This window comes from Heteronotia binoei, chromosome 6 (genome assembly GCF_032191835.1).
Source record: "Heteronotia binoei isolate CCM8104 ecotype False Entrance Well chromosome 6, APGP_CSIRO_Hbin_v1, whole genome shotgun sequence".
In the NCBI taxonomy this organism is placed as follows: Eukaryota; Metazoa; Chordata; class Lepidosauria; order Squamata; family Gekkonidae; genus Heteronotia; species Heteronotia binoei.
In genome coordinates, this window is record NC_083228.1 from 37,032,692 (window position 1) to 37,060,374 (window position 27,683).

Sequence of the window (27,683 nt, forward strand, 5' to 3'; positions counted from 1 at the left end):
ATCACTAACCCTCTGGTTGGCTCTATGACAAGCTGTTCCTGTGCACAGTCATTTATGATGTCTAGGAATCTCATTTCTACAGCATGACTGGAGCCCATGTTTACACAGTCAATGTGAGGGTAGTTGAAGTCTCCCAGTATAATAACATTATCTGCTTTAGTCATCTCCTTTATTTCCTTCTCTATCTCAAGATCAGCCTCAAGGGTTTGATCAGATGGGCAATAGTACACTTCCACACTTAGGGCCCAGTATTTCCACATATATCACTTTTGTTGGGGAGTTAATTCTCCTGATATTTTCTAACTTATTTGTTTCTATGGCAGCTTTGATGTTCAATGCAACACCACCAACAACAACCCTGTCCTATCTATCGAGCTTATAGCCTGGAATGTCTGTATCCCACAGATTTTCCCATGGCACTGTGTTTCTGAGACTCCTACTATATCTAATTGTCACTGAACACCAAACACTCCAGCTCCCCCATCTTGAGTTGGAGACTTCTAGCATTGGCATATGGATACCTATAATGTGTTTCCTTTTCCACTAAACCTTCCCTCCCTCTGCCCCTTAGTCAGCACACATGTGTTAAGTCTGTCTATAACTCTGGCTCAAGCACAGCGCATGCTGGGTAGAACCAAAGTATAACCAAATGCTGCTAGCTTATTCCCTCTTCCTTCCCCCCTCCTTTAGAGCTCTGGCCCTGCTTTGAAATGGTAATGGGTGAAAGTCTTATCTGTGCTTTCTCAGCCCAGTCCTGGGGGAGAGGAAGGAGCCTGAAGGTATCAAGGCCAAATGGGCCTCTAATCAACATGAGAATGTATTTGTAACATCTATGTGTGAATGTCCTCTGCACAGTTCCCCCCTCGCGTAGGAATCCTTTTGAAGTGTACCTTATATGCAATGTATCTACTGTATGGGCTTTAGTCTTTTCAAGACCTGGCTTATGCCGCAAGTATCAGTATCCATAAAATAGAGTCTTTGTATCCATACCAACTCATCATTGAATCTGCAGACTTGACACATGGCCCTCAGTCACCATCATCCCTCACTCCCAAGTTCTATTATGGTCCTATCAACATTACCCAGAATGTTTATGTTATCATCCCTTTGAACTGACTTGTCCCTAATCAGAGGCTCCTCAGCTCCTGTCAGCTTTCCCCCAGGGATCAGTTTAAAAGCTGTTTTGCCACCTTTTTGATATTAATCACGAACAACCTGTTTCCTTTTAAGTTCAAGTATGGGCATCTTTATGTTTCATTTTTCAAAACTGGCTTTTCATTTTGTATCAAAATGAAAGAAAGGAGGAGGAAAACTTAGCCCCCCAGAATTTGAATCAATAACCAAAGGTTAGTTACAAACCAAGTATAGGTCCAATTACTAAAAACAATCTGTATAACCTAAGTAATATCACAAATTACTGAATAAGAATAAAGTATACACAAGTGGGAACTTTTGCAGTACACTTGTGTATATTGTATTTTTATTCCCTAACAAGGCTGCAGTTGGGCCCATAAATGTTTTTAACCCTATGACAATAAATACATGTATTTTTTGATATTACATAGGTTATACAGATTGTTTTTAGTAACTGTCCCTATACTACGTTTGTAATTAACCTTTTTGCTTCATGATAATTTCATTTTGTATCATCTGAAGAAGTGAGCTCTGATTCACAAAAGTGCATGCTGGACTGCTACAACAAACTTAGAAGGCTACCCCTCTTGAATTTTTCTGGACCATCAGGGTATGCTCTCTTTTGAGTCCTTTTTCTTAGGCTGACCTGGTGAACCATCAAATATTTTAAGCATAACAAGAGTCAAATGCAAAATGGGGGGAACTGTTCCACTCATTCACAGACCTACATGTGTATTTCAACATTGCATAAATTGGTGGTTTCTAGCCTTTTTGGTATGATAATCTGCAATTCCAAATTTACTTCGCATGGTGGCCCATACAAGGCTTTTTGGCACTCTAGATGAACTATGTCCTTGGTAACTGTGACCAACTGGCCAGAACATTTGAGTTAATGGTTCAGCAGGCAAAGTTCCTGATTTGATGGAGGGGTGGAGCCACTGGAAGACATGGGGGAATTTAAATGGGATGAGCTGAATGGAAGGGGGAACACTTGAAGAGCTGGAGGACAAGAGTGGGTGAGACACAATGCAGAAGAAGAATGCAGAAGAAGGTGCCTTGAGAGTGGAGCAATTCAGCAACTCACCTCCACAGACACTGAGCTATTTGTGGGTCAGAGAAAGACTCTAAATCATTATGGGTGACAGCTGCTGAACCATCGTCATGGGTTGCTTTCTGTATTGATAAGTTGACACCCAAATAAGCTTGGCAGGTCTACAGTGTTCAGAACCCTGTGATTCATGGGTCTGGTGATCTCATGTGATGAGACCCTGTGATCACACTGAATAGTAGTACAAATGGTAGTACATCTGTACACCACTGGAAACTTCTACTGTATAGTATTTGTGAATATGTGCAGATACAATTATGTGGCTCTGAAGAGGTGAACTATCTCCACTCCCAACACAGGTTATTATTGAGCTTTTAGTGCTAGATTATTTCATTTTATCGCAACTTTATATGTGGAGGAGTTATCACAAGCAGGCATGGTCAGAGGTCTTCCAAGAAAACATCAAGCATGAGGGACCAACTGATGGCCCTGATATGCAACCTGTTTCCCCCCCCCAACAAAAAAAATAAGCCCAAAATCTAAGGTCAGGAGGAACAAGGAGATTTTTAAAGCAAAAATAGTAGCTTTTGCTGCAGACTTCTGCAAGAAATGACGGAAGGGTTGCCATATCTTAGGCTTTGGCCTAAGATCAATCGATCTGTTTGTCTGTCTGTCTGTCTGTTGGTCGTCGTCAATCTGTCTATCATCTATCTGTCTATCTATCTGTCCCCATCCATCCATCCATCCATCCATCCATCCATCCATCCATCCATCCATCCATCCATCCATCCATCCTCTATCTATCTATTTATTATCTTCCAGGACAATATATGGTTCTAGGACAATATATGATTTGTGGCTTTGCTGGCTACTGCCATGTCCCTGAGTGGTTTAGTGTTAACAGGTGAGCCCTGGAGGTAGCTGCTGAATGAGAGGCTGTTTGTAGCTTTTTGTCTTTAGTAAGCAAAACCTTTCCAAAGGCACACCAAAACTTACTTGCTTTCTGTCATCAGAGGAACATTATTATTTATGCTGCCTAAAATGAGACATATGGAAGGAACTAAAGGATTCTTTAGGTGAGTTCTGTCTTTCTTTGTATTAATCTGGGTGTTATACTGATGGGCTGTTTCTGGAATGCTTCTTTGAATTGCGGTGTTTTATTGCCTTATTTTAAAATAATGTTACCATTTTAACTTTTGGGGCATTTCTTCCATCTCTCCTGCTTTTCCCATTTAAAACTGAGTTTCTTGTTTTCATACAAAGAAAGTCAGTTTGGCCTGTAACTTCAGGGGCATGTGAGGGGCAATATGCCAGGACTTCTCCCTGAATCCCCACCTCTCACTTTTGTTTAATAAAATCACAGGACTTCTTTTTTTCATTTGGAGACATAAGAGAAAGTATGTAAGCAATTTTTGTTTACATGATTCTCTGGAGTGGTGAGGGGGTATTTGAAATGTGTTTGTGGTGATCTTATCCAAAATCGCCTAATCCCTTCCTGAGTTTTCTTTAATCACATCTGTTCTTAAATCTATTGTCCCTAGTCCTTTCTTTTATGTTCGTTTGCTCTGCTATATGAAGGGCAACAGTGACAAGTGAAAGCAGTGAACAGAAGAACTGCTTGATATTAAAATTATTTTTGCATTAGCTCTACTGTTTGCTGTGGGGAATGGTAAAGGTCACAGGTAGGTTAGGGGGAGGAGGATCAATGTGGATGCAGAGCATATCTGTACATGTGTATACAATTGTGGTACAGTGTTGGTATTAGTTGAAACTGGGAATCACACTGCAAGGTGAATTGATTAATTCTACTTGAATGGAACATCTGCAAAAACTACTCGCAGTTCTTGGAAATAAAAACTATTTTATTGTATAATGTCTTTTAACATTACTGCTTTGCTAAGCAGCAAAGCCCTGTGCCAACCTAATAGTGACCACTGACCAGCCCAGTGGCTTGACCCTACCAACTACTGCCCAGCAGCTGAACCCAGTACTTTTGTGGGTATACCAAAAGACGAATGGACACAAAAGAAGTAATTCCTATTTTGAAAGTGTCTAAAACTTTCTTTTGTTTTGTAGGTTGTCCAGCATGTGGATATTGCTGACTGTGATCATTGTCCTAGGGCATGTAAATTCAGAGGAAGCCAACGACAAGACAGAACAGAATCCTGAACAATTTATGAATATTGTAAGTTGAGATATCAGATAAAAATGAGCAATGCTGTCGTTTTATAGAGCTATTGTGTGCCATGCTTGCATTTTGGTGGCTGGACACTGCATAACAACAGGCGCACTAGTTCATTCCTCATGGACATAAGTTAAACAGTGACCAGCAGGCAAAGTTGGTGGACTCACAGTGTTTTCTGAGTGTCGCCAGGGTAGTGTCCCTAGCAACTGTGCTGCTGTGTTCAGTGGAGGCATTGTGTGGCGGCAGTGGAACTATGATAGACTGGGCTGCCAGAACCAATCAGGAGCCATGTGGCAAGGGGGGGTAGAGTCCAGCATCCCTCTCAAACAGGTGGTGGAGAGCGGCAGGCCACAGGAGTTCAGCTCATTGTCAGCAGCAGCACCCCCATACCCTTAAAGCAGTGGTCCCCAACCTTCTTGGTACCGGGGACCAGCACCAGGGCTGACCCGCCCATTGCGGCCCCAGGGCCGGCAGGGTGGGGGCACCAAATTCAGGCCCCCACCCCCGTGGCACTGCAAAGCCTTGCCGGCCCCCTTGTGCTGTGTAGCCTCATCGTCCGCTCCCCTCGTAGCGCCTCCACAGCGGTGGGAGACCCGCTGAAGAAGCAGCCCACCTGAGTTTAGCTCCATTGCTGCCCACGCAATGAGGCTTGGGTCCCCCTCCTGCCATCTTCCCTCTCTGCAACCTGGTGCTCCATCGTCTTCGCTCTCCCTCCCTCAGATGGTGCCAAGCAGCTCCAAAACTGGGCCTTACCAGCTTCATTGCAGCCGCGCTATCTAACACTTTGAAGATTGCAACAGAGAAGACTTCTCCCCCCCTTTCTGGAACCGGCAGTGAGGGAAGAGAAGTCTTCTCTCATGAGAACTTCAAAGTGTTAGATGGTGTGGCTGCAGCGAAGCTGGTAAGGCCCAGTTTTGGCGCTGCTCAGCTCAGAGTGATCTGAGGGAGGGAGGGCAGTGACAACGGCAACGATACATCACCGTGATGCATTGCAGCACCAGGGAGAAAGGGAAGGCAGTGGCGGCAGGGGGGCGATGGAGCTAAACTTCGTTGTGTCAGGGTGGTGGCGGCAGGGGTGCCATCAGGCTTCACAGTCTGGTTGTGGATAGGCTGCAGCCCAGTAGCAGACTGTGGCCCAGGGGTTGGGGACCCTTGCCTTAAAGGGACTAAGTCTTGTCAGCATATCCATAAACCTGATAGTGGGGAAGAGTTTGAACTGTCTGCTGCACAGGCATCCGCTGCTGCCTCAATGCTTACTCAGAGCAGACGGTCCCTGAAGGGCAGAAGGGAAAGGGAAGTTGTTGTTTCCACCCTATATATTTGTTCACTGGGGGGCATGCTTCCCAGAAACCCAGCCACATTGCCAAGGGCACTCCCGCACCACCCTTTTCAGTGGCAGAGCAGGAGAGGTGGCCAGATGTGGGGGCATGCAGCACTACCTTCTGATCCCCCGATTGCCTCTTCAGTGGAGCAGAGGTGGTCTGGGACTAGAATGGCCATCATTCCACTCTGGGCTCTAATTCCAGTCCCAGAGCAATCTGTGCTCAGAGACTGTCGCTCCAAAACCATTCTGTATGCCTCATTAATTCTACATGTAGTACTGTGGTAGTAATGTATTGCAATGGAAACCATGCACAACCTCCAAAAACAACAAGTCTGCCTGCTGCATTGGCTCCTCCCTAGCCACTGACTCTGGGCACCTATGTCAGGGGTGGCCAATGGTAGCTCTCCAGATGTTTTTTGCCTACAACTCCCATCAGCCCCAGCCATCAGCCATGCTGGCTGGGGCTGATGGGAGCTGTAGGCAAAAAACATCTGGAGCGCTACCGTTGGCCATCTTTGACCTATGTGATCCCCTGCCTCCTCAGTGTTACTTTCAAAGATGCCTTCCCCTAGGTGACAGAAGCCCCCACTTCCTAAAGAAGACACACAGTTATTAACTCCATTCATTCGCTCTATTCCTTTCCAACCCTCTCCCCCAAGCAGCTTACATCATTCCCCTTTCCTCCATTTTAGGCTCACAACAACCCTTTGAGGTTGATTAGGTTGAGAGTGTGTCTCTGGCCCAAGGTCATTGACCTAGTTTCCATGGTACAAGTGAGGACTGAAATCTGGGTCTCCCAGATCCAGTCTCACACTCTAACCACTGCACCAAGCTGGCTTATTCACCCAAACCACCCTCTGGCCTCTCCTCCCTTCACACAGCAGCCTGCAAGGTGATGGAGGAAACCTGTTGTTAGGTCAGCTTTTGAGGCGCTGCTGAGCTCCTGCTGTATTTGGCAGATGACTATGATCACTGGCACCTGCACAACTATCACTCATGACACTGGAGAGCCCTCTGTCTTAGACATGTAATTGAAAAACTCTCAGGGAGAGACACACATGGGGTAGGGAGGCAGAGGGGCAGGGAGGAGTATGGAGCTCCTGTCATGTAGTCAAAACCCAAACCAAACAGAGATACAGTTGTGACACAACACAGACTTTATTGAACTGCAAACCATGGCAAGGTATAAAGAATCCATTTACTACCTCCCTGGGGCCATGAGGAAGATGACTGAAGATTCCTGGCATGGTATGCATCTACGTGAGATGGACTTGCAGATGGAACTTGGAAGGCCTGTCTGGATGATACGCTTCAATTAAAGAGGAGGGCTGGAATAGCAGACTGAGCAGAGTGTGGGGAGAGGTGGGACTTGTCACACCCACAAATTTCCCTGTTGAATATTCACTTTCAGGAAAGTAAAACAGAGATATGTCCAGCTACTTGACCCCCAAGCCACCGAAAAGCCCTGTCCTCTGCTGAGGGTGGGAAACAGGCAAATGATAGTGCATCCACCCCTTGATCTCCCAGGAAATTTTCTTGGGAACTTTTCCCATGGGACATGGTGCTGCAAGAGCATAGCTTGTGCTGCCCCTGGGAGCCTTAAATTGCTGGCCCTGAACCTTCCTGAACATTTCTCGAATTGTTCAGGACATGAATAACAAAATTCAGGAATATTGCAATATTGTTCCAAATACCTGAATAATTTTTTTTAAATAAAGTATCGTTGTATATATGATATTTGGACTACAAATATTGTATATATATTTGGATATTTGGACTACAAATATCCAAATGCTCATCCATTGTTTGGTATGGAATAAATTCTAAGTAATCACTCCCACCGCCATTATTGTATGAAAAGGAAGGAAACCCTAAAGTCTCATAAGGGAAGACAATTTCATTTTTCCACCGCAAGTCACACCAGCTCTAGCCTGCCTCCCCTGTTCTTGTCAACTCTCCTAGTGGTCTGTATCTCTACCGCCTCCCACTGTCAGCTTTGTTCTTCCACACACCATTTCTAGCTGACCTTTGTGGGATTATTGCTGAAAATTGTCCCCAGTTTAGTTTTTAAATAAGATTTTCTTGCAAAGCTCTGGGTTTGCAGAACTCTGAATTTAGCCATGGCTATTAGATATAATGACTGGCCCTTACTCATGTGCTTAGCAGCAGACATGTGATTTCCACCCTGTGAAGTGAAACTATGGAGAACATCAAAGAGGTACAAGTAAAATTTTTATTATGGGGAAACACCTGCTTGAAGAAATGTAAAGTTTCAGTGTAATTACTCTTTCCTTGGGGCCAGTCTCATGCTATACCCTTGTGCACCTGCCTTTGTTCCCTCAGTTGCCACATACAAGGACAGTTACATCATTTGCTTCATAGGTTTCACACATGGGGTCATGATGAACATTTGGCCTGAAGAGTAAGACACATGGGACTTCTACAGATATTTATTTTCATGTGAAACAAGGAAGAAGCTAGCTTGAATCTGGAATATCCCAGCAGGTGATGGGAAAACAGGTTGCCCCCCAAGTCGGAATAAAGAGACGGACACAATTAGATTTGTGAAACTATGGGCCACTTTTATTAAAATAACCAGCAACGGCAAGGGCAACCGAACTGCGGCCAGGGGTCTCCTCAGACCGCTCCCCTGCCTTTTTCAGCAGGCGAGAGACCCGGCCCCCCAGCCGGAGCTGTGAGCCACAGCTCCCGTTAGGCAGGCCCAGCAGGGAGTCTCGCACCGGAGGGCACAAACACCAGACGCGAGTCTCAGCGAAAGGCACCCATCCAATCGATTCTCCAGGACAGTCTGCATTCACATACCTCGGGCCGCACCCAAGGTTGATCCTGCCAGACCCCTAACTCCCCAAAAGGGGGAGGCTAACCGGTCCTCCCCAGGCCGCATGGTGCCATAAACCCCGTAAAACCTGCCCTAAAAAGTGACCAAACTCTACCAAGGCACCAACCCGAAAGCCAATTCCTCAATCCATTGAAATGCTATGCAGGGTAGGCAAAAAACACCCCTCAGTCACGTGCCAAATAGCCGGGGAGTAAAAAATTCCTACCTGGCCCCTCCAAACGGAAGTGACCAGCAATTACCTGCATAACAAACAGGGCGGGCGGGTGGGCCGAAAACGCCGGGAAGACTGCCGCGGCGTCAAACGGGGCTTCAGCAATAGCGCTGAAGCCCCGCCCCTTCAGGACGCACTTGCAAGCACGCCGAAAATTCCGCTCTCCCTCCAGGGGGGCAAAAACTTCCCCTTTAGCCACACTGCGATGCAGCGGGCTCAAGGAAGCTTCGATCTTAAGAAATCTTATTTCAAACTCACTCACATCTCTTTCTTTGTTCACTTTTGCCTTTTCTGGGACTACAGATCACTTTTTAAACATAGAAAATTCGGTCATAGCCCATGAATGCAAACAGATCCAAATATAAATATTACTTCCTCTCTGCAGAATCACAGTAAACCAATCTTTCCAGTGTTTTGTATTGGTTAGAATCAGGGTTTTTTTGTAGCAGAAACTCCTTTGCATATTAGGCCACACACCCCTGATGTAGCCAATCCTCCAAGAGCTTACAGTAGGCCCTGTACTAAGAGCCCTTAGAGGGTTGGCTACATTAGGGGTGTGGGGTCTAATATCCAAAGGAGTTCCTGCTACAAAAAAAGCCCTGGTTAGAATGTTGAACTAGGTTCTGGGAGACCCAGATTTGAATCCCTGCTGTCATGGAAGCTCTCTGGGTGACCTTTGGCCAGTCACACATTCGCAGCCTAACCTTCTTAACAGGCTTCCTGAGATGATAAAATGGAGGACAGGAAAACAATGTTAAGCTGCTTCAGGTCCCTGTAGGAGAGAAATGGCGGTATAAATGAATAAATAAATCTTAGCTCATCAGGTCAGGATCTCTCCTGCATCCCCCCCCCAAAAAAAAAAAACATTTCCAGAAAACAGCTTCCAGTCAACTATTTAAAATGTTTGTTTACAATACTGAACTAATTTTTTAAATAAATCTAATCCAATACAAAGGGAACATAGGGAATACAAATAATAAAATATAAATCTAACATGCATTGACCATTGGATGCATATAACAAACAGTGTACAAAAACAAACAGTTTACAAAAACAGTACATAATATGCTAGGTATTAAGAATTGAGAAATAGCCTGTAATTCATTCTATTAGGCAAAAAAAGAAATTTCCCCAAAGAATTCCAAAACCGGGGCCCAAAGCAAATAATAATCAATAGCCAAATCAGTATCATTATCAAAGAAAGTTATCCATTGTCTCTTCCATTACATAATGGCCCCATAACTTATCATACCACATTTCAATTGTGGGGGTATATGGGGGTTTCCAGTTTTTAACAATCGTCATGTGAGCTATCCCTAACATTGTTGAGATTAAAGATTTCTTATCTTTATTTACCGATTTATCAGGTCAGATACCAAAGAAAAGATGTTTAAAATCTACTGGAATGGTTAGATCAAATATAAGTTTTATTTGCTCTACCACTGTATTCCAAAAATTTGACACTCTTGGCCATTCCCATCACATATGATATGGGGAGCCTAGTTTTACAATTCGTCCAACAATCTGGACTTGCTTTCTAAAATATATCATTATTTAATTGACTCTCTTCACTCAAATCCACTCTTTTATATTGAACGTTGGAATTTAATGCTATCTCAAAGGCTAGATGAAAGTGACTGGAAGATGATCTGGAACTCCCCTTCCATTAAAGCTAAAAGCATTGCTATCCAACTCCAATTTAAAAAAAATGTATTCAATTTGGTATTTAAACCCTGTCACGATAAGCAAAATCTCTAGGGTCTCACATCAGGTCAGGATCTCTCCTGCATCCCCTTAAAAAAAAAAAAAGCATTTGGGGAAAGCAGCTTCCAGCCAACTACTTTAAATGTTTGTTTAAAATATTGAACTAATTTTGTTGTGGTATTCTTACAGAGTGAGAGAATCCAGTACTGGGGATATCCTTCAGAAGAATATGAGGTCCTTACGCATGATGACTATTTTCTGAGCTTGAACAGAATTCCAGGAGGTGAAATAAAATTTAGGAACGTACAAGACCATTATTCCTTAAAAAGAAATGAAGCTTTGCTTTCATTCTTATTCTCATGATGAAATACACAACCAGGTTTGGGTGTCTGCTATGATTAGAATGCAGGCCAAAGACCTACGAGTAGGATTTCCAGCCTCCAGGTGGGGTCTGGTGATCTCCCTATATTACAGTTCAGATAACTGATCAGATGCCTTGGAGAGAATGGCTGCTTTGGAGAGAGGACTCTATGGCATTGTAACTTGTTGAGATTCTTCCCCTCTCCAAATCTCACCCTTCTCGGCTCCTCCCCACCCCAATAACTAGATATTTCCCAACCCACTGCTGGCAGCCCTGTAACTTAAGTGATAGGGCTTGGGGAAAGGTTTTTGATTTTTTGAAAAAGTTTAAACCATACATATTTTATTTATACATTTTTGGGCGCCATAATGCAGACAATTTTTGCAGTTTCAAAAGCAAATTCTGATGCTGTTGATTTTGAGAAATACAATTTGCAACTCTCCTTAGGCTCATGAAAGTAATTGAGCAGTTATTTGGATTCTGGAAAGTATGTGATTCAGCGTCTCTTTGAAACATTTTTTCTAGACCTTACAGCTGGTGTGATCTCTCTTTTTCTGTATGCAAATGTTTATTTCCTAAAACTGGAGGGAGGGGGAAAGCAACACAAAACATTTAAAACAGCAGAGTAAATTATGCAAAAAACAAGACATTGCAAGGGTTACTGGGAATGTATACAAGTACTCCATAAGCCATCTTGAACATGCCTGGACAGGTAGCATATAGATCTAAATCTATATATACAGGACAGAGAATGCTTTTATTTATTTATTGCAATATTTATATCCTGCCTTTCTTCCTGGCTCAAAGTAGCTTACAAGTAGCTACTAAATCATTAGATTGACACCAGATAAAAGCCCCAGTCAGTGAATGACATCTGGGTGGTTCTTTGTGTTTGAGGAACTTAGTGGGCAACCTTGCAATTCCACAGCTCTGTTCCATCTTCTAACTGACAGCTCTTCAAACACTTGAAGATGACTATCACATCACCTCTCTATTAGTTTCAAGAGTTCAGTTTATTGTTATTGTCATAGCCATAGGCCATAACATCCCAGCATATACAACAACATATAACAGCGTGCCACAACTGAAGGGTTAAAAACATTTTTACATAACAGCACAAAACTTTAAAAAGTTTAAAACTAAGATGGTAAGCAATACATGCAGCAAAAATAAAAAATCTGTAAGATAACATGGAATTACAATTTCACTAGAATGCTTGCAGAATTAGCAGATACTAAATTCTTATATTTATTGATAAAAAGATAAAAGTAACCACTTTGCAGATAACAAAAGATATAACATCAGCCACTAAAAATGAATGCATTCGTCTGAACTGGAAAAATTTACAATAAGTTGATTCAGAAGTTTGTTTTAAATGGACGCATAGAAAGAGCAATGTAGAATATCTGTAGTGTACAATATGTTCCACCTGATTAAGACCTTAAGAGCAGAGATGTTCCACAGGTATTTTTAAAAATCTGCCCTGTAAATACTCTGATGGCATAGTTTGAAAATGAGCACTAATGTAACATTAGAAAGGTCAGCAAAGTAATGAGAAAACAATTTGTTTTTCTTGATCGAGGATATCACAGAGAAAATTTAGATTGACAGGCCATACCAATATTATGAAGAGCATCTTTTTTCAAAATGCCAATTATGCATTTTGCTTGAGTCCCAAAGCTTTACAGCCTTTATAGAGGGCAAGGGTTATAACTGCAGAATAGGGAACAGCAAATTGGACCACTGATTCCCTCCCTTGTAGTATTTTACCAAATGGTCTTCAGAAATACTGTTAACTGTCTTTTAATATTGTAATAGTTTCAAGTGGACTCTTGTTGTAATAGAGGGTAGAACTACTGCTACTACGATCTCTCAATTATCTCCTCTTCAAACTACACATGCCCAGCTTCTTCAATCTTACTTATAGGACTTCCTAGTGTATATCCAAAGCCAGCATGCTAACCACTGATTCATGTTAAATAAGATTTTGTGTGCTTTTTTACCAACTATTTAATTTTAGAAGTCTTTGTATTTTCAGGCTCAAAAGCTGCTGTACTGCTGATACACGGTTTGGGTATGGAAGGCAGCGTTTGGGTAGCAGACCTGCCTGATAACAGCCTGGGCTTCATTCTAGCAGATGCTGGATATGATGTGTGGCTTGGAAATAACAGAGGCAACTCCTGGTCTAGAAGACACAAATTCCTTACAATTGACCAACAGGAATTTTGGGAGTTCAGGTAAGTTAATTTGATGTACAGTGATTTAAAATGTGGCGTTCAAGGAGCCATTTGACTTTCACTTTTTGGGAATGTTAAGTATGTTCCTTGTATATTGATTTTACTCTCATCTAGGTACCTTGGTAGGTGAAACATAGCTGTATGCCACCCATGTGACTAAAGTGTAGGTGAGTTAAATGTAGCTGAAGTGTAAGTTTATGCAGAGCTTTTTTTGTAGCAGGAATTCCTTCAGGGCCGTAGCCAGGATTTGGAAGGTTGGGGGGTATTTACTTTTTTCAGGGGGCACTGATGCCTCCCAGCACCCCACATGACCTTCCCTGTAGTGACAGGCAGGGCTGGCCCTAGCCCTTCTGGCTAGGCAGCACAGCTCCACCCTGCCCCAGTCACCATATCTGCTGCCTACTCATGAATAGCCCTCCGAGTAGGCGGCAGGCATGGGGCTACTCATGGGAATAGGCAGGGGGAGAGGCAGGCAGCAGAGGTGAGGAGAAGCAGAGGCGATCGGGGCTGGAAGGGAGGGGAAGGGGCAAGGAGAAGCCGCTGCGATCGGGGCTGGGAGGGAGGGGAAAGGGCAGAAGAAGCCGCTGCAATGGGGCTGGGTGGGAGGGAAAGGGGTGAGGAGAAGTGGCTGCAATCAGGGCTGGGAGGATGGGAATGGAGGTGGGGAGAAGCAGTGGCGATCTCGGCTGGGTGGGAGGGGAAGGGGCAAGGAGAAGCAGTGGCGATCGGGGCTGGGTGGGAGGGGAAAGGGCAGGAGAAGCAGCTGCGATCGGGGCTGGGAGGGAGGGGAAAGGGCAGGAGAAGCGGCTGTGATTGGGGCTGGGAGGGAGGGGAAGGGGCAGGAGAAGTGGCTGTGATCAGGGCTGGGAGGGAGGGGAAGGGGCAGGAGAAGTGGCTGCGATTGGGGCTGGGAGGGAGGGGAAGAAGCGAGGAGAAGGAGCAGCAATCAAGAGTTGGGACGGCGGGAAAGGAGGTGGGGAGAATCGGTGGTGATCAGGGCTGGGTGGGAGGGGAAGGGGCGAGGAGAAGTAGTGGCGATCGGGGCTGGGAGGGAGGAAAAGGGGTGAAGAGAAGCTGCTGCAATGGGGACTAGGTGAGAGTAGAAGGGGCAAGTGGCTGTGAAGGAAGGAAGGGTGGTAGCAGGGAAAGATGCAAGGAGAGGAGGGAAGGGAGGCTCTTCCTTGCCGGCCCCTGCCAACACCCTCCCTTCTTTCCCCACCATTAAAATAGCATGGGGTGGAGGCAGAAGCAGCCCTAGCCCCTCTACTAGTTAAAGGGCCTGCGAAACAACTGATCATCGGGCCCTTTAACTGGGAGGGAGGTGGGCCGCTGCTTCTGCCCTGCAGGCACAGCTATTTTAATGGCGAGGAAGGAAGGGCAGCCGCAAGAGTAGCAGGGAGGAAAGAGAAGACCTTTCTTTTCCCTTTTTGTCACAACCCTCCCTTCCTTCCCAGCCACTAAAACAGCCGGTGGAGCCTCAGCAAAAGCAACCCCCAGCTCCCCCCTGGAGTTAAAGGGCCTGCGGAACAGCTGATCTGCTGGCCCTTTAACTCCAGGGGGAGGCTGAGATTGCTTCTGCCCCCGGCTGGCCAAATTGCTGGTGGGGCCAGCGGCAGCCCCCGGAGCTATGGCAGAGGCCCCGGAGACTGGTTAGGGCATCCAGTCAGGGGGCCTCACTCAAAAGTCAGGGAGCTATTCCCCCACAGGCCCCTTTGTAGCTACGGGCCTGAATTCCTTTGCATATTAGGCCACCCTCCCAAGTAGCCAATCCTCCTGGTGCTTACAGTAGGCCCTGTACTAAGAGCATTGCAAGCTCTTGGCGGATTAGCTGCAACAGAAGTGTGTAGCCTAATATGCAAAGAAGTTCCTGCTACAAAAAAAGCCCTGGGTTTATGCCGCATGTCATAAAATTCAATCATTTCAATGGTTTGAAGTGATTGACTCCAGACTAAATTTTCCATTAAAAGAAGAGAACTATCCCCCCACCCACACCGCAGTGTACCCCATTGATCTCCATAAAATTCTGCTTCTGGGGAATGGGTACTCAATGACATGAAGGGGCTATACAACAAGAAGGAGGAATTGATGGAAATTGCTAATTTAGGGTCCAATCTGTACAATAATTTACAGATCTATAAAAAGGAAGGGGTGAAAATGGTTCTGTATTCCTGGTTCTGTATTCCTGGATTTATCTTTATAAATATGTAGTTCTAAACTAGATGTGTAAAATCTCCACCTCTAATTGCTAATATCAGGTTGTTCCTATCTTCATCAAAGCATTGCAAAATGCATTCAAATCACACCAAGCAAAAGAAAACATAAGCAATTCTTTGTGATTAGAGATTAAGAGCTGATTTGGTTTATAGGCTCTTTCTCTCAGTGTAGCAGCCAGGGCATAGTCTAAAGTTATGTGGTGCTTCAGCCTCCATTAAATTAATTAAACTTGCAGGTGGCCAGTGTTTTGATGAGAGAATACCCAGCAATCCTGTAAATAAACCTTGTCAAGGAGCATTCATAGCTGTAATGAAGATTGTTCTCATGAAATTTGAGATAAAATAATCATAAATACTACAAGGGGCAGAATATACCCAAGTGCTTGTTCGTAAACACTCCATTCAGCTGAACATATTCTATAAGCCTAAGGCATCAACATGAGGACAACTTTCAAGTCACATCCAATAGCTGGATGACCTCCTCTCTGTCACCCATGTATATGGAATTGATTCCTAAACAATACTGGTTTGGATCCAAACTATTTTTCTAGTAGTGCAAAAGAGCAGATACAATTTGTGATCTTAGGGACAAGGGAGGAAGGGCAAAGGGGTGAATAATGAAGCGGACACATCAACTGAAGAGGAGAAACAAGCAACAGCTTTTATTGAACACAATTACAGGAGCATTGGCACAACTTAAGAAATGAATTCAGCACTGGGTGACTTGCCTGTGAGCCAATGACACTGTCACGTTCTCAGGATGCAGGCAGGCAGGAGTCCAAAGCGTGTCCAAGGACAAAGTCCATGAAGTCAAGCAGGATCCAAGTCACCAATACAGAATCACAAACTGGAATCAGAAGTCAATGTCCAAAAGCCAAAAGGTCAGGGTGCCAAGGAAATCAAGCAGGTCAGGATCAGGAAGGAGCATGGATGCAAGCCAGAGAATAGACTTGTTGCTTCCACAAAGTTACCAGGTCCTGGGTGGGAGCTATATGGAAGTCTCAATCAGCCTGCTCCATGGATGGCAGTGACTCTGCTAGAACTCAGGGCTGAGAGATCTGAAGCATCGGCGTGCCTCATGTCTTCACTCTGAAAGTTCTTTCTGGAGCCTGCTTTGAACTCTTGAGATGGGACGGAAGAGATTGATCGTCCACAGCTGACACTGATGCCTGGAGAGTGATTGATGGGCCAGCTGCTGTTTGTTCAGCTGAGAAAATGGTTGGCAACTCTTCCAGGTCTGTTAACCCTTCCAGCTCCTCTTTGTCAGGGCTCATGACAGGCGCCAACCATCCCCCAGCCTTCCTGCTAGGGCAGCTCCATAGGATGGTAAGTCCTGGGATCCCACATGAGCATAAGTCACTGCCATGCTCACTTTCTGCCTTGCATCATTGACCTTGTTCAGGGAGATGGCCCCATTACAGTTGTGCCACTCCAGAAGCTCATACTTGAAGAATCATATGTCTGGGAGTCAAAAGACTAAGAACAGCAAGTCCACATCCCTGACCAATAAGAGACCTACCCTTCCTTGATAGTGAGGTCATTTTTGCCTAACTGGATGGCCAAGACGTCTGGAGGACCATGATGGATGATGGGATGCCTGACAGTTGATACCAAAGCTTCCCAGTGCATTCCCCCGAACCTAATCCATGAGATAGTGAGCCAATCCTCCAGCTTGAGGGCATCTCCCATCCAGATGAAATTGCATAGATCCTATGTATGACTCTGGGACCTACAATCCAAACTGACTTGTGCTGTCCTGCTGGACCTAAAAGACAGGACATTAGGAGATGGGCATGAAGAAGGGGCAAATAAAGGCCTTGAAGACAGAGGACCAACAACAACCAAAGGTCTGCAAGCAGGAGGGAGATCTCAATGTGGCCCTCCCTCAAAGGACAGCAAGTAGAACTGGCTGCCCACTGAAACGTACTGCTCCACTCCTGCACTCAAATAAAGCCCCAAGGCACAGGTTGCTTGTTCACCTCCCCCACTAATAGCCCTTACGAAGTGAGCACCATGCTGTGGCATGCCCTGAAAGAAAGGCCAGGCTTGAGGAATTGCAGTTCCAGGGAGGTACCCTCCTGGTGTAGTTCCAAAAGAAGGGACAGAGCATGATTTGTAGCTGGTTATCACACAAGGAGCAAAGGTCAAGCCAACAGTAGCCCATTTAAAATGTTCCCTTTTATTGAATCCTTAATCTGCTTGGTTTTAGACTGGAACCAGATGGCCTAGATGTTCTGCCTTACTGTAAATTTTAAGTGTTTGAAGACTGTTAAAGATGTTTGTTAATGCTTTCTAGGCTCAGATCCAGTGCAAATGAGCAAAGCTTATGCATACATATGTGTTTCTGCTTTCCAGCTTTCATGAAATGGGCATCTTTGACCTTTCTGCCATCATAGACTTTATTCTGCAGAAAACTGGACAACAGCAAATCTATTATATTGGCCATTCTCAGGGAAGCAGTATAGGTATAGTATTATGGTATTATGGTTAAGAATAGATGTGGTATTAAGGTTGTATATAGAAAAGAGGTTTTCTTAACTTTTGAAGGGTCTTTGCTGTCATAGCTTAGAGACAGTGAAAACACAGAGAAAGTTTTGTGCTGTGCATTGTGTTCCAAATACTCCAGTTATTCAGAACTGAAATGACGATGCAGAATGCATGCACCAGCTCAGAAGCTGTTACTTTCAGCCAATGGATGGAACTTCTAGAACTTCCTCTCATCACAGTCATTCGGGTTTTTTCTATGAGCCCCTTAGAGCTGTCTGTTTTAGGTAGCTGACGGCTAGGCTCACATTACTATTTTTAAAGAATTGTGGTGGGTTTCCTGAGTCCAACTTGTGTTTTCTGCAGCCACACAGCAGCTGTGAGGAGTAGCTTCTAAAAAGAAAAGGAAAGCTCAAACGGACTTGGAATGGCATCACCTGCCTCCACACCAAGCTGTTTTCCCGCACATATCCACAGTCGGGTGCAGCTAGGGTGGAATTATTTCCCTGATGTTGCTGTTCCATGTGGTGTATTTGTGCACATGGAGCAGCAAAATTGGAGAAATAACTCCCCCAGCTTGGTTTTTGTATGATAACCTTTCTTCCCTTGCAGCATCATTACAACCTGTTTGGGCTCTCCTTTTTTCCAAAAATAAAACGCTGCTCCCTGTAGTTGCCCTGGGGAACCTTTTAAAACAGTAACATGTAGTTTGGCCCTGAGCCAAGAAAAATTGGGATGCTTTCTGGAGGTGTGTTTGTGTGACTACATGCTAGATGCCTTCACAGTCAGCAGACTAGTACAAAGAAAAAAAAATTCTGAATGCTTGTATAATTTGAGTTGCTACTCCAGACCAACTTTCTTGGATGGAGTGAAGCTAACAAAAAGGAAACAGTGGGAAGATTTTATCATTCAAGTTGGCCTAACTTGCATGGACACTAATACATTACTTGCTTTAAAATGTTTGCTAATATTGTGATTAAGATTTTACAGTAATAATATAAAAGGGTTATAAGGCAATAAAAGAAGAAGAAGATATTGGATTTATATCCCGCCCTCCACTCTAAAGAGTCTCAGAGCGGCTCACAATCTCCTTTACCTTCCCCCCCCCCACAACAGACACCCTGTGAAGTGGGTGGGGCTGGAGAGGGCTCTCACAGCAGCTGCCCTTTCAAGGACAACCTCTGCCAGAGCTATGGCTGCCCCAAGGCCATGCTAGCAGGTGCAAGTGGAGGAGTGGGGAATCAAACCTGGTTCTCCCAGATAAGAGTCCGCACACTTAACCACTACACCAAACTGGCTCACCAAGGCAACATTTTCCTGGTTTTCCAATGAAGACCCTGTTGCATTCATTCTAAATATCGATGCCTAGATGCTTTCTAGCATTTTAAAGGGCTGGAGGAATTTTACTGAAGGAAAAGGAAAATATTATTTACCATTGGTGAAAATTTAGGGGACCTGGGGTAAGATTGGTTAAAATCAGCTGTCGTTAATTGTAAAATATTTTCCACACAAGTTGGCACAGGTTTCATTTATGAGATAAGCATAGGGTCTGTTACTTGAAATGGATGTCTGAAGTGGGAAAGCACCCTTCAAATCATGTCATACTGTGTCTGTTATGACATATTGCCATATAAATTAGTAGTTACCCATGTATTCAATGTAAAAACAAAACAAAAAAATAAAAACCCCAACAACCATATTTGAGTTTGGGGCAGTTGAATACTAAGGTCTGTGTCTGCTAATATTATGTAAGTTATTAGGACAGTGGTCCTGTTACAGCACTTCAGCATTGTAATCAGAAATTTAAAAAATGGAACTTTTGAGCTTACTAAGGTGAATTTTTATATTTTTTTGCCTGTAAATGTTGCATTTTTTTTAAAAAAAAACAACAACAACACTAAATGGAATTTCTATTTCCACCCCAGCTTTTGTAGCATTTTCTGAATTGCCTCAGCTGGCTGAAAAAATAAAGATTGTTTTTGCCTTGGCACCCTCATATAATTTGGAAGGCTTTGTAAGTCCCCCGATGCAGCTGCTACGTTTGCCAGAGATTTTGATAAAGGTATGTGCGTGATATTTTCTGAGCCACATAAAATTCTATGAATTTCCAGTTTTTTTCTTGCTAAAATGGATAGGAAAATTGGAAAGCAGTAGGAAAAAGCTATACTAACATGATAAGAAAAAGAAAGGGAATTTGATGTTTTGAAGTGAGCTAACATGTAATCCAAATACACCATTATGCAAGACATACATACCTTCCTTAATCTATTTCTAGATTTTTCTCCTTCTTATGAGCATATATAGCTCTGAATAAATAAGCTTGTCCTCTTTGTGCTACTGTTCAACAGCTTGATATGAGTAATGTAAAGGCATGCTCTGAGATATCTGTGTTCCCAGCATTCAAGTAGCAGGAACTCATTTGCATATTAGGCCACATACCCGTAATGTGTGTCTCCTATTTGCAATAAGCCATGTTTTCTCAGTTGAGTATTCAAATGTATTGGACTGGGGCAGAAAACAAAAAAGGTAATATTTTGCTGAGCAAGGAGTCATAATATGATCTCTTTTTCATGGGGTTGTACTTCTCCTAAGAACCATGTTCTATGTTATTTGACTGTAAATTGGAATTTTATGTGTTTTACTGGGAAGTCATAAGCAAATTTGAAGATGTGCTACATACAATTTTTAAAGAAATAGAACTAAATACTTATATAAATTCATTCTGATATAAACTAGCTCAAGAATGTATAACGAAATTAACCTTACAGCTTATATTTGGGAGGAAAGAATTCTCCTTAATGAATAGGAGACTGAAAGCGTTTGTTGCCAGACTGTGCGGCTACCAACCAATGAACTATCTCTGCAAACAAGCCCTTTTTCTATTTTCTGGGTTCAATGAGAAGAATTTAAATCAGGTATTTACACTTTTTTTTTTTAAAGTTACAGACCTTGACTTGTGGTATGTGTATTTTATTTCTATATTGTACCCTTCCTTTCCTGGAGGAATATTTCATTTGTCGTATAGTGGCTATGTTCCAGCACCACAAGCACAGCTTTTGGGTGGGTGTGCAGGCTTAACTGGCAGCTTCTCCTACCTGTTCTCATTACATGCTAAAGGTTTCTGAGTTTGGAAAGCTTTGAACCAAGCTCCAGTTTGCTGCAACATCTGAATATAGGCACTCAGACAAATTTGAATTTGTTTCCTCAACTCTAAACTAGGATTCTAAATCTCTGTTTAATCCCACATCAGAAGGAATTCAGTTTTGCCTGCATTCAGACATAAAGGTGATGTAGAGCTTGATTCAAGGCTTCCCAGATCTGGACAACTAAGCTTCATGAGGGAAGAGGAAGAGATAACCATAAGAAGAACCTGTCACAGAAAAACCTGTTAGTGATGTCTGAATGCAGTATCAGACATGGTTGGAAGATGCAAAGTCAGAAAGGCAAAAAGTGTAGGCAAATCTGCAGATAGCACCAGTGGATCACTTTGTTGGTCAGAGGAGATATAAAGCCTTACATGGCATCTTTTAAAGGCACAGATGGTATCAGCTGACGTATTCTGCCCTATCACTGTAAGAAGGCTTTGATTGGTATGGTCTCTCTCTGGTTTCCTCACTTATATAATTGAGAGCCAGTATGGTGTAGTGGTTAAGAGCAACAGATTCTAATCTGGAAAACCACATTTGATTCATCACTTCTCCACATGCAGCCAGTTGGTTGACACTGGGCCAGTTACAGCTAGGGTTGCCAGGTCTAACTCAGAAAATATCTGGGGACTTTGGGAGTGGAGTCAGGACACTTTGGGGTGAAGCCAGGAGACTTTCCCATTCCCTAAAATAAATTACTCATGGGAGTTGTTGAATGTAACCATCTGCTGTACTGTATATTCAACCAAGTTCTTCAGACTAACACAGGGAAACCAAAATTTACTCTTTACTCTCTATTTTACTGTGCAAACAACTTTTGAGAGGAATATAAAACAAATTGAGGGACTGTGCTGGTTTCCCTTTCTTTCTCATAGCTTCACAGCTCACTGGGAACAGCCACATTGTTCTGCCAGTTCACCTTGCCCGCATTCAGCCTGGCTCTTATAGTGATTTAAAGGCACACTCACCTTCCAAAAAGCAAACAGTTCCAAAGCTGCTTCTAGCCTTCCAAGATGGAAAGGCACATGATGGCTGTTGGGGCAGGGCTGTCTCCCTGCCAAAATGGGGGATCTCCCTCTGGGATCTGGGGCGTGGCAAGCCTAGTCACAGCTCTCTCAGAGTTCTCTCAGCCCCACCTACCTCACAGGGTGTCTGTTGTGGGGAGCGGAAGATGATTGTAAGCTGCTCCAAGACACCTTCAGGAAGATGATTGTAAGCTGCACCAAGACACCTTCAACTCTTCTCTTCTTCTTCTGCTCTTTTTCAAGAGCTAAAGGGTAGCACAGAGGCTGAACCTCAACCTCTTGGGACCCAAACAAATGAATTACTTCACATTGTTTGAAGATGTCCCTGACTAAGCATTCAGATGAGCATCTGAATCATTGAAAACTTCAGATAGCGGTTAAGTACAGTAAAATCTTCAGTCATTATTGATGTACCAGATGTTAGAGGTTTTATGCCAGTGTTTCTTGAGTTGTTGATTTCACACTTCAGTGATTATGTTTTGGTATGCATATCACTCCTCTCCAATCAACTCTCTTGATAAACTGCTTGAGAGACTGAAATGCTATTTTTTTGACCTATCACAAAAGAGTTGTTTGACTTGCTTTCTAAATGCAAATTTCCCTTGCAGAGTCGGACAGATGTCTACATATCTCGATACCCAGATTATACCTCTGTAAAAAATATTCTTCATTGCAGCCAGGTAGAGTAACTGAAAATAAACATAACTCTTGAATATTGTCCGCTTACATCTCCCTTATATAATAACAGCATTTATTTAATTACCAGAGAGTAAGATGGTCCTGCAGATCTAGACTCTAAATAAATCAGTTTAGACAGAAGAAATACTAGGCTAGTCTGTATGAAACTTATTTATAACCAGAAATCATCTGTCTTTTTAGGCTATTGTGCTCTCAGGTAGAAGAATGAATCACAGTTATGATGTTCAGGATCAAATGGAGTGAACTACTACTCCTGGTTATTCTAACTATTGTTATTACCAATGTATCAATAGCAAACTTCCACTTTCTCTTGGGAACTATGGCTCGATGGTAGAAAAGTTGCTTTGCACGCAAAGCTTCAGAATCAGTCATTGACACTTAGGGCGTTTTCGCACTCACCTTCAGCTGGCGCGACCCCCCTCTTCACCGCGCAGGATCTGCGCGGATTTCGCACTAAATGCCGCGGAGCAGCCTTTTGCGCCGGAAACTCCCGGCGCAAAAGCCGCTCAAACGTAAACCGCCAAAAAGCAGTTTCCGTTTGCGCAGCTTGCGACGGGAGTTTCCGGCTCTTCCGGGTGCTCCGCGGCATTTAGTGCGAAATCCGCGCAGATCCTGCACGGTGAAGAGGGGGGGTCGCGCCGGCTGAACGTGGGTGCGAAAATTCCCTTAGTGAAGGATTTCATGTAGAAGATATAGAGAACAACCATTCTTTGTCTGAGACATAGGAAAACTAATGCCAATCACAGAGCATAATACTGAAGATTAGACTAAGGGCGTTTTCGCACTGACCTTAATCGGCAGCGACGCCCCTCTTCACCGCGCAGGATCTGCGCGGATTTCGCACCATTTGCTGCGGAGCACCCGGAAGAGCCGCAAAGTCCCACGGCTTTTGCGGCGCAAATGGAAACCGCCAAAATCCAGTTTCCAGTTTCACTGCGCGGTGAAGAGGGGTGTCGCTGCCGATTAAGATCAGTGCGAAAACGCCCTAAATGTCTGAAGGTACAAAACAGCTATGATTAAGGGGAGTTGAGAAAGTGAGCTCACTGGAGATCTGTGTTTGTGGCAAAGGTGATAGTGAATGATTTTGCCTTTAGTAAAATGGAAATGGCTATACATTCTGGCTGCCACAATAAAAGTCATGTGAATTAATCCTGATCCTCAATGGTATACAGAAGTTTGCCCATTAATAATGTGTCAATCAGTAATTTGGTGGAAGAATGTGATAATCCCTTTTAAAGAGGGTGGCAAAGGGGGCAAGTTTCCTGAAATGTGAAAGGAACCGCATCAACTCTGCCCAAAAGTGCTGTGTTTCAATGTTTGAAATGTTCAGATGGTAAGGGGTTTTCATGGCTGTAACTGGTTGATGAAAATGCAGCCTCAGGGCTATAGTAATGAGCTGTATGTTGTTTTTGAAACAGCTTTATTGACTGAAAGTATGACTGATAGTTTGTTTCTGAGTTCAATTCAAGGTGATGGCTATGGTGAACTTCAAAACTCTTAATGGCTTGGAACTAGGGTTGCCAATTTTGATTATGTATTGTCAGCCACTTTGACCCTTGGGAAAGTCAGGGTACAAATGTTTTAATTAATATACAATAAATTAATAAATAAAAATTGAGGCAAGGACATAGAGATGACAATAGACGTAGATATGACCATTTTTAGTGGTTGCTTTCTTTCACCAGACACTGATAATCATAAAACATGCTTAACAATTGTTTTTCCCATGCTTCCTTTAGGCTTTGTTGTGAGAGCCACAATGCTCACTCACTCCTTGTGTTTTCATTCATATTTCTAGGTAGCTAAATCAGGGGAATTCCGATATTATGACTATGGCTCAGGGCTGGCAGATAAATACAACGAGGTATTATTTGCTGGTCTTTTACAGTTGTTTTTGTTTGGCAAAGAGATGAAAGGATGTCTGAGTTTCCATCCTTTCTGCCTTCAAAAAATATGCAAGATCTTTCCCTCCTGTTCATGTTGTTTAAATTTTATTAATTATTTTACTGTAGTTGCTATATTTTTTCCCTATTCCTTGTTTCCATTATAAGCAGGGGTTTTTTTTTGTAGCAGGAACTCCCCCTGAAAGTATGACTGATAGTCACCCCCTGATGTAGCCAATCCTCCAAGAGCTCAGGGCTCATAGTACAGAGCCTACTGTAGGCTCCAGGATGACTGGCTACATCAGTGATGTGTGGCCTAATCTGCAAAGGAGTTCCTGCTACAAAAAAAGCCCTGATTATAGGCATGCATAGCTGTAACTTTCCAGTTGCCACTCAAATTGATATGAAGTTCTTGTAGCTTTTGCACTTCACCCATGCAGTCCTTCGTGCCTAGGGTGGCCATAATTTCTGCAGGCCAGCCAGGGACACCTTGAGGGGGGAAGGAAACAGGAAGTGATGTCACTTCCGGTGACGTCACTTCCAGTGACGTCATGCCACCGCCGGAAACAGGAAGTGACATCAATTCCTCTGACATCATTTCCCCCGCGCCACCTGCCGGAAACAGGAAGTGACATCACTTCCTGCGACATCATCTCCCCGCGCCACCTGCCGGAAGCAGGAAGTGACATCACTTCCTGTGACATCATTTCCCCCAAATGGCATCATTTCCCCCAAATGCCACTGCCGGAAACAGGAAGTGACTTCACAGCGCTTCCTGTGACGTCCCCAAAAATCCCCCAAATATCACCGCCGGAAACACCAAGATTATTTATAGAGAGGGAAAAGGGGAAATAAAGTTAAATAAAACTCTTTTTTTACTTTTTTCAAAGTGAGAAGACTAGAGAGAACGGGTTCCACGCTGAGAAGCCAGTCAGATTCCAGTGAGATTCCAGTGAGACTGTGCTGCATAATGCAGCCTATTTATTTTGTCCTGTTTGCTCTGTTGGCTCTACCTGCGCCACCTTCATCACATTCGAGGTGTGGATCCCCCAGTGGGGTGGTCTCCCAACTCCCTCCACCGGCTGTTTCTGATAGCCCTGCGCCCCCTCTTTCATTTGATATGTGTCCCGTGCAGGTGCCACCCTCCTGCCAGGAGATGCCACAATATGAGCCTTCTTGAGGCTTATGACGGCAGGGCTCGGGGGAAACGAGCTAGACTGCTGTTCTTTTGAGGGGTTATAGAGTGTTTCGAGCCCGTCCCTGTGGCATCGGTCCCATCATTGTGGGTCCCAGGGGGCCGGCGCAGCGGCACGCCGAAGCAGCCTGTCACTAATAACACAGGTCAAGATGCAGGACAGGAACCTGGAAGTGACCGACAGGGGAACAAAGAAAAAAAAAGAACAAAGAAAAAAAAAGCCTTACTCACCATCAGATGACCCTAGCCAGCAACAATTCTGTCCAGGGATTGTTGGTTTTTTTAAAAAAAGCTACTGAAATGCCCACTTCCTGTCCCTCCTGGCTGAAAAAAAACACCCCCCCTTCTTTCCCGCCCAGGCCTCCCTGGAAAATCTCCCCAAAAGAACATACTGCAAGGCACATGGAAGCTCATACCTTGAAGAACGCTTAATGGGTCTAAGTGCTTCTGGACTCCAGCTTTTCTCTCAAACACTGTGGGGGGGGAGGAGAAGGAAAGAGAGGCAGCCCAGCTCCTCTCTGCACAACACAGAGACATTGGGGGATGGAAGGAAGGAAAACGGAGCATAGGCTTTGCAGCCTGTGTCAGTCTTCAAGCCTAGCTTTTATCTGCATAACACAGAGACATTGCGAGATGGAAGGAAGGAAAATGGAGCTCAGGTTTTGCAGCCTGTGTCAGTCTTCAAACCTACTTTTCTCTGCACAACACAGAGACGTTGGGGGATGGAAGGAAGGAAAATGGAGCTCAGGCTTTGCAGCCTGTTTCAGTCTTCAAGCCTAGCTTTTATCTGCACAACACAGAGACGTGGGGGGGGGTGGAAGGAAGGAAAACGGGGCTCAGGCTTTGAAGCCTGTGTCAGTCTTCAAACCTAGCATTTACCTGCATAACACAGAGACCGGGGGGGGGGGAGGAAGGAAGCAAAACAGAGCTCAGGCTTTGAAGCCTGTGTCAGTTTTCAAGCCTAGCTTTTATCTGCACAACAGAGAGATGGAAAAGGAAGGAAGCAGAGCAGAGATCATGCTTTGCTGGGGCAGGGCTAACTTTGGCTTTTCTTCTGACCTGGTATTGAGGCTTCCGTGCCCCTGTGCTGGGTTGCGACCCTGCAAATGGGAAATGCCGCCCTAGGGAGAAGCCTCAGTCAATGGCTTCTGTAGGGAAAAGGTAGCAGATGACAGCCAGTTGCTCATAGGAGTCCTCTGGGGGCCTGATTTGGTCCCTGGGCCTCACGTTTGACACCCCTGCTTTGGATCCTCCAAGTATGAATCGTAAGAATTGCACAAGATATTTAGCTAACTCAATCAACTCTTTTTTTTAACATTGTCTCTGGTCTCAGTTCAAAATTAACTTTTAAAATTTTCTGCATCTCTTCATGGATTTATTTCCAAAAATGTCTTGCTTTTGTGCAAGTCCACCGCATGTGATAGAAAAAACCTTTCTCCTCTTTACATTTCTAGCAAGTAAGTAATTCTTGTCCATCTGCATAATGTCTTTAGGTGTTATATATAAGAATGCCTTCAGGTGTCACCAAAAGAACATTTTATACCAGTTCTCTCTTAATACCTGATAGGCGGTAAATTTAATGCCTTTCATTCACAATTTTTCCCATTTCTAGTCCTAAATGCTGAGCTATTTCTAGCCCTAAATGCTGAGCTATAGGTAATATTTTTGTAGTATTGCTAGTCAATTCTGTTATTCTGTTATCCCCCACCAAACTGTTATTCCATTTGTTTTTTCCCCCAGACTTCTCCTCCCTTGTACAGGATAGAAGAGATCACTGTTCCAATAGCAGTATGGCATGGAGGACAGGATTGGATTTGCCAGCCTGTGGAAATTGACGCTTTGTTACCACGAATCACTAACCTCATCCATCATGAATGTTTCCCTGACTGGAACCACTTTGACTTCCTTTGGGGACTTGATGCTCCTCAGCGTTTGTACAAAGAAATCATTTACCTGATGGAGAAGCACCTGTGA

At 44.0% G+C, this 27,683-nt stretch overlaps 1 protein-coding gene across 1 annotated transcript; it reads left to right on the forward strand.

Moving 5' to 3' along the window:
- Positions 1-4,268: 4,268 nt before the first annotated feature.
- LOC132573427 (lipase member M-like) lies at positions 4,269-27,683 on the forward strand. The gene is made up of 9 exons (XM_060240925.1): positions 4,269-4,367; positions 10,656-10,749; positions 12,866-13,064; positions 17,633-17,742; positions 19,687-19,823; positions 20,530-20,676; positions 22,541-22,612; positions 24,430-24,495; positions 27,450-27,683. The coding sequence occupies exons 1-9, from the start codon at positions 4,269-4,271 to the stop codon at positions 27,681-27,683; spliced, it is 1,158 nt and encodes a 385-aa protein (XP_060096908.1).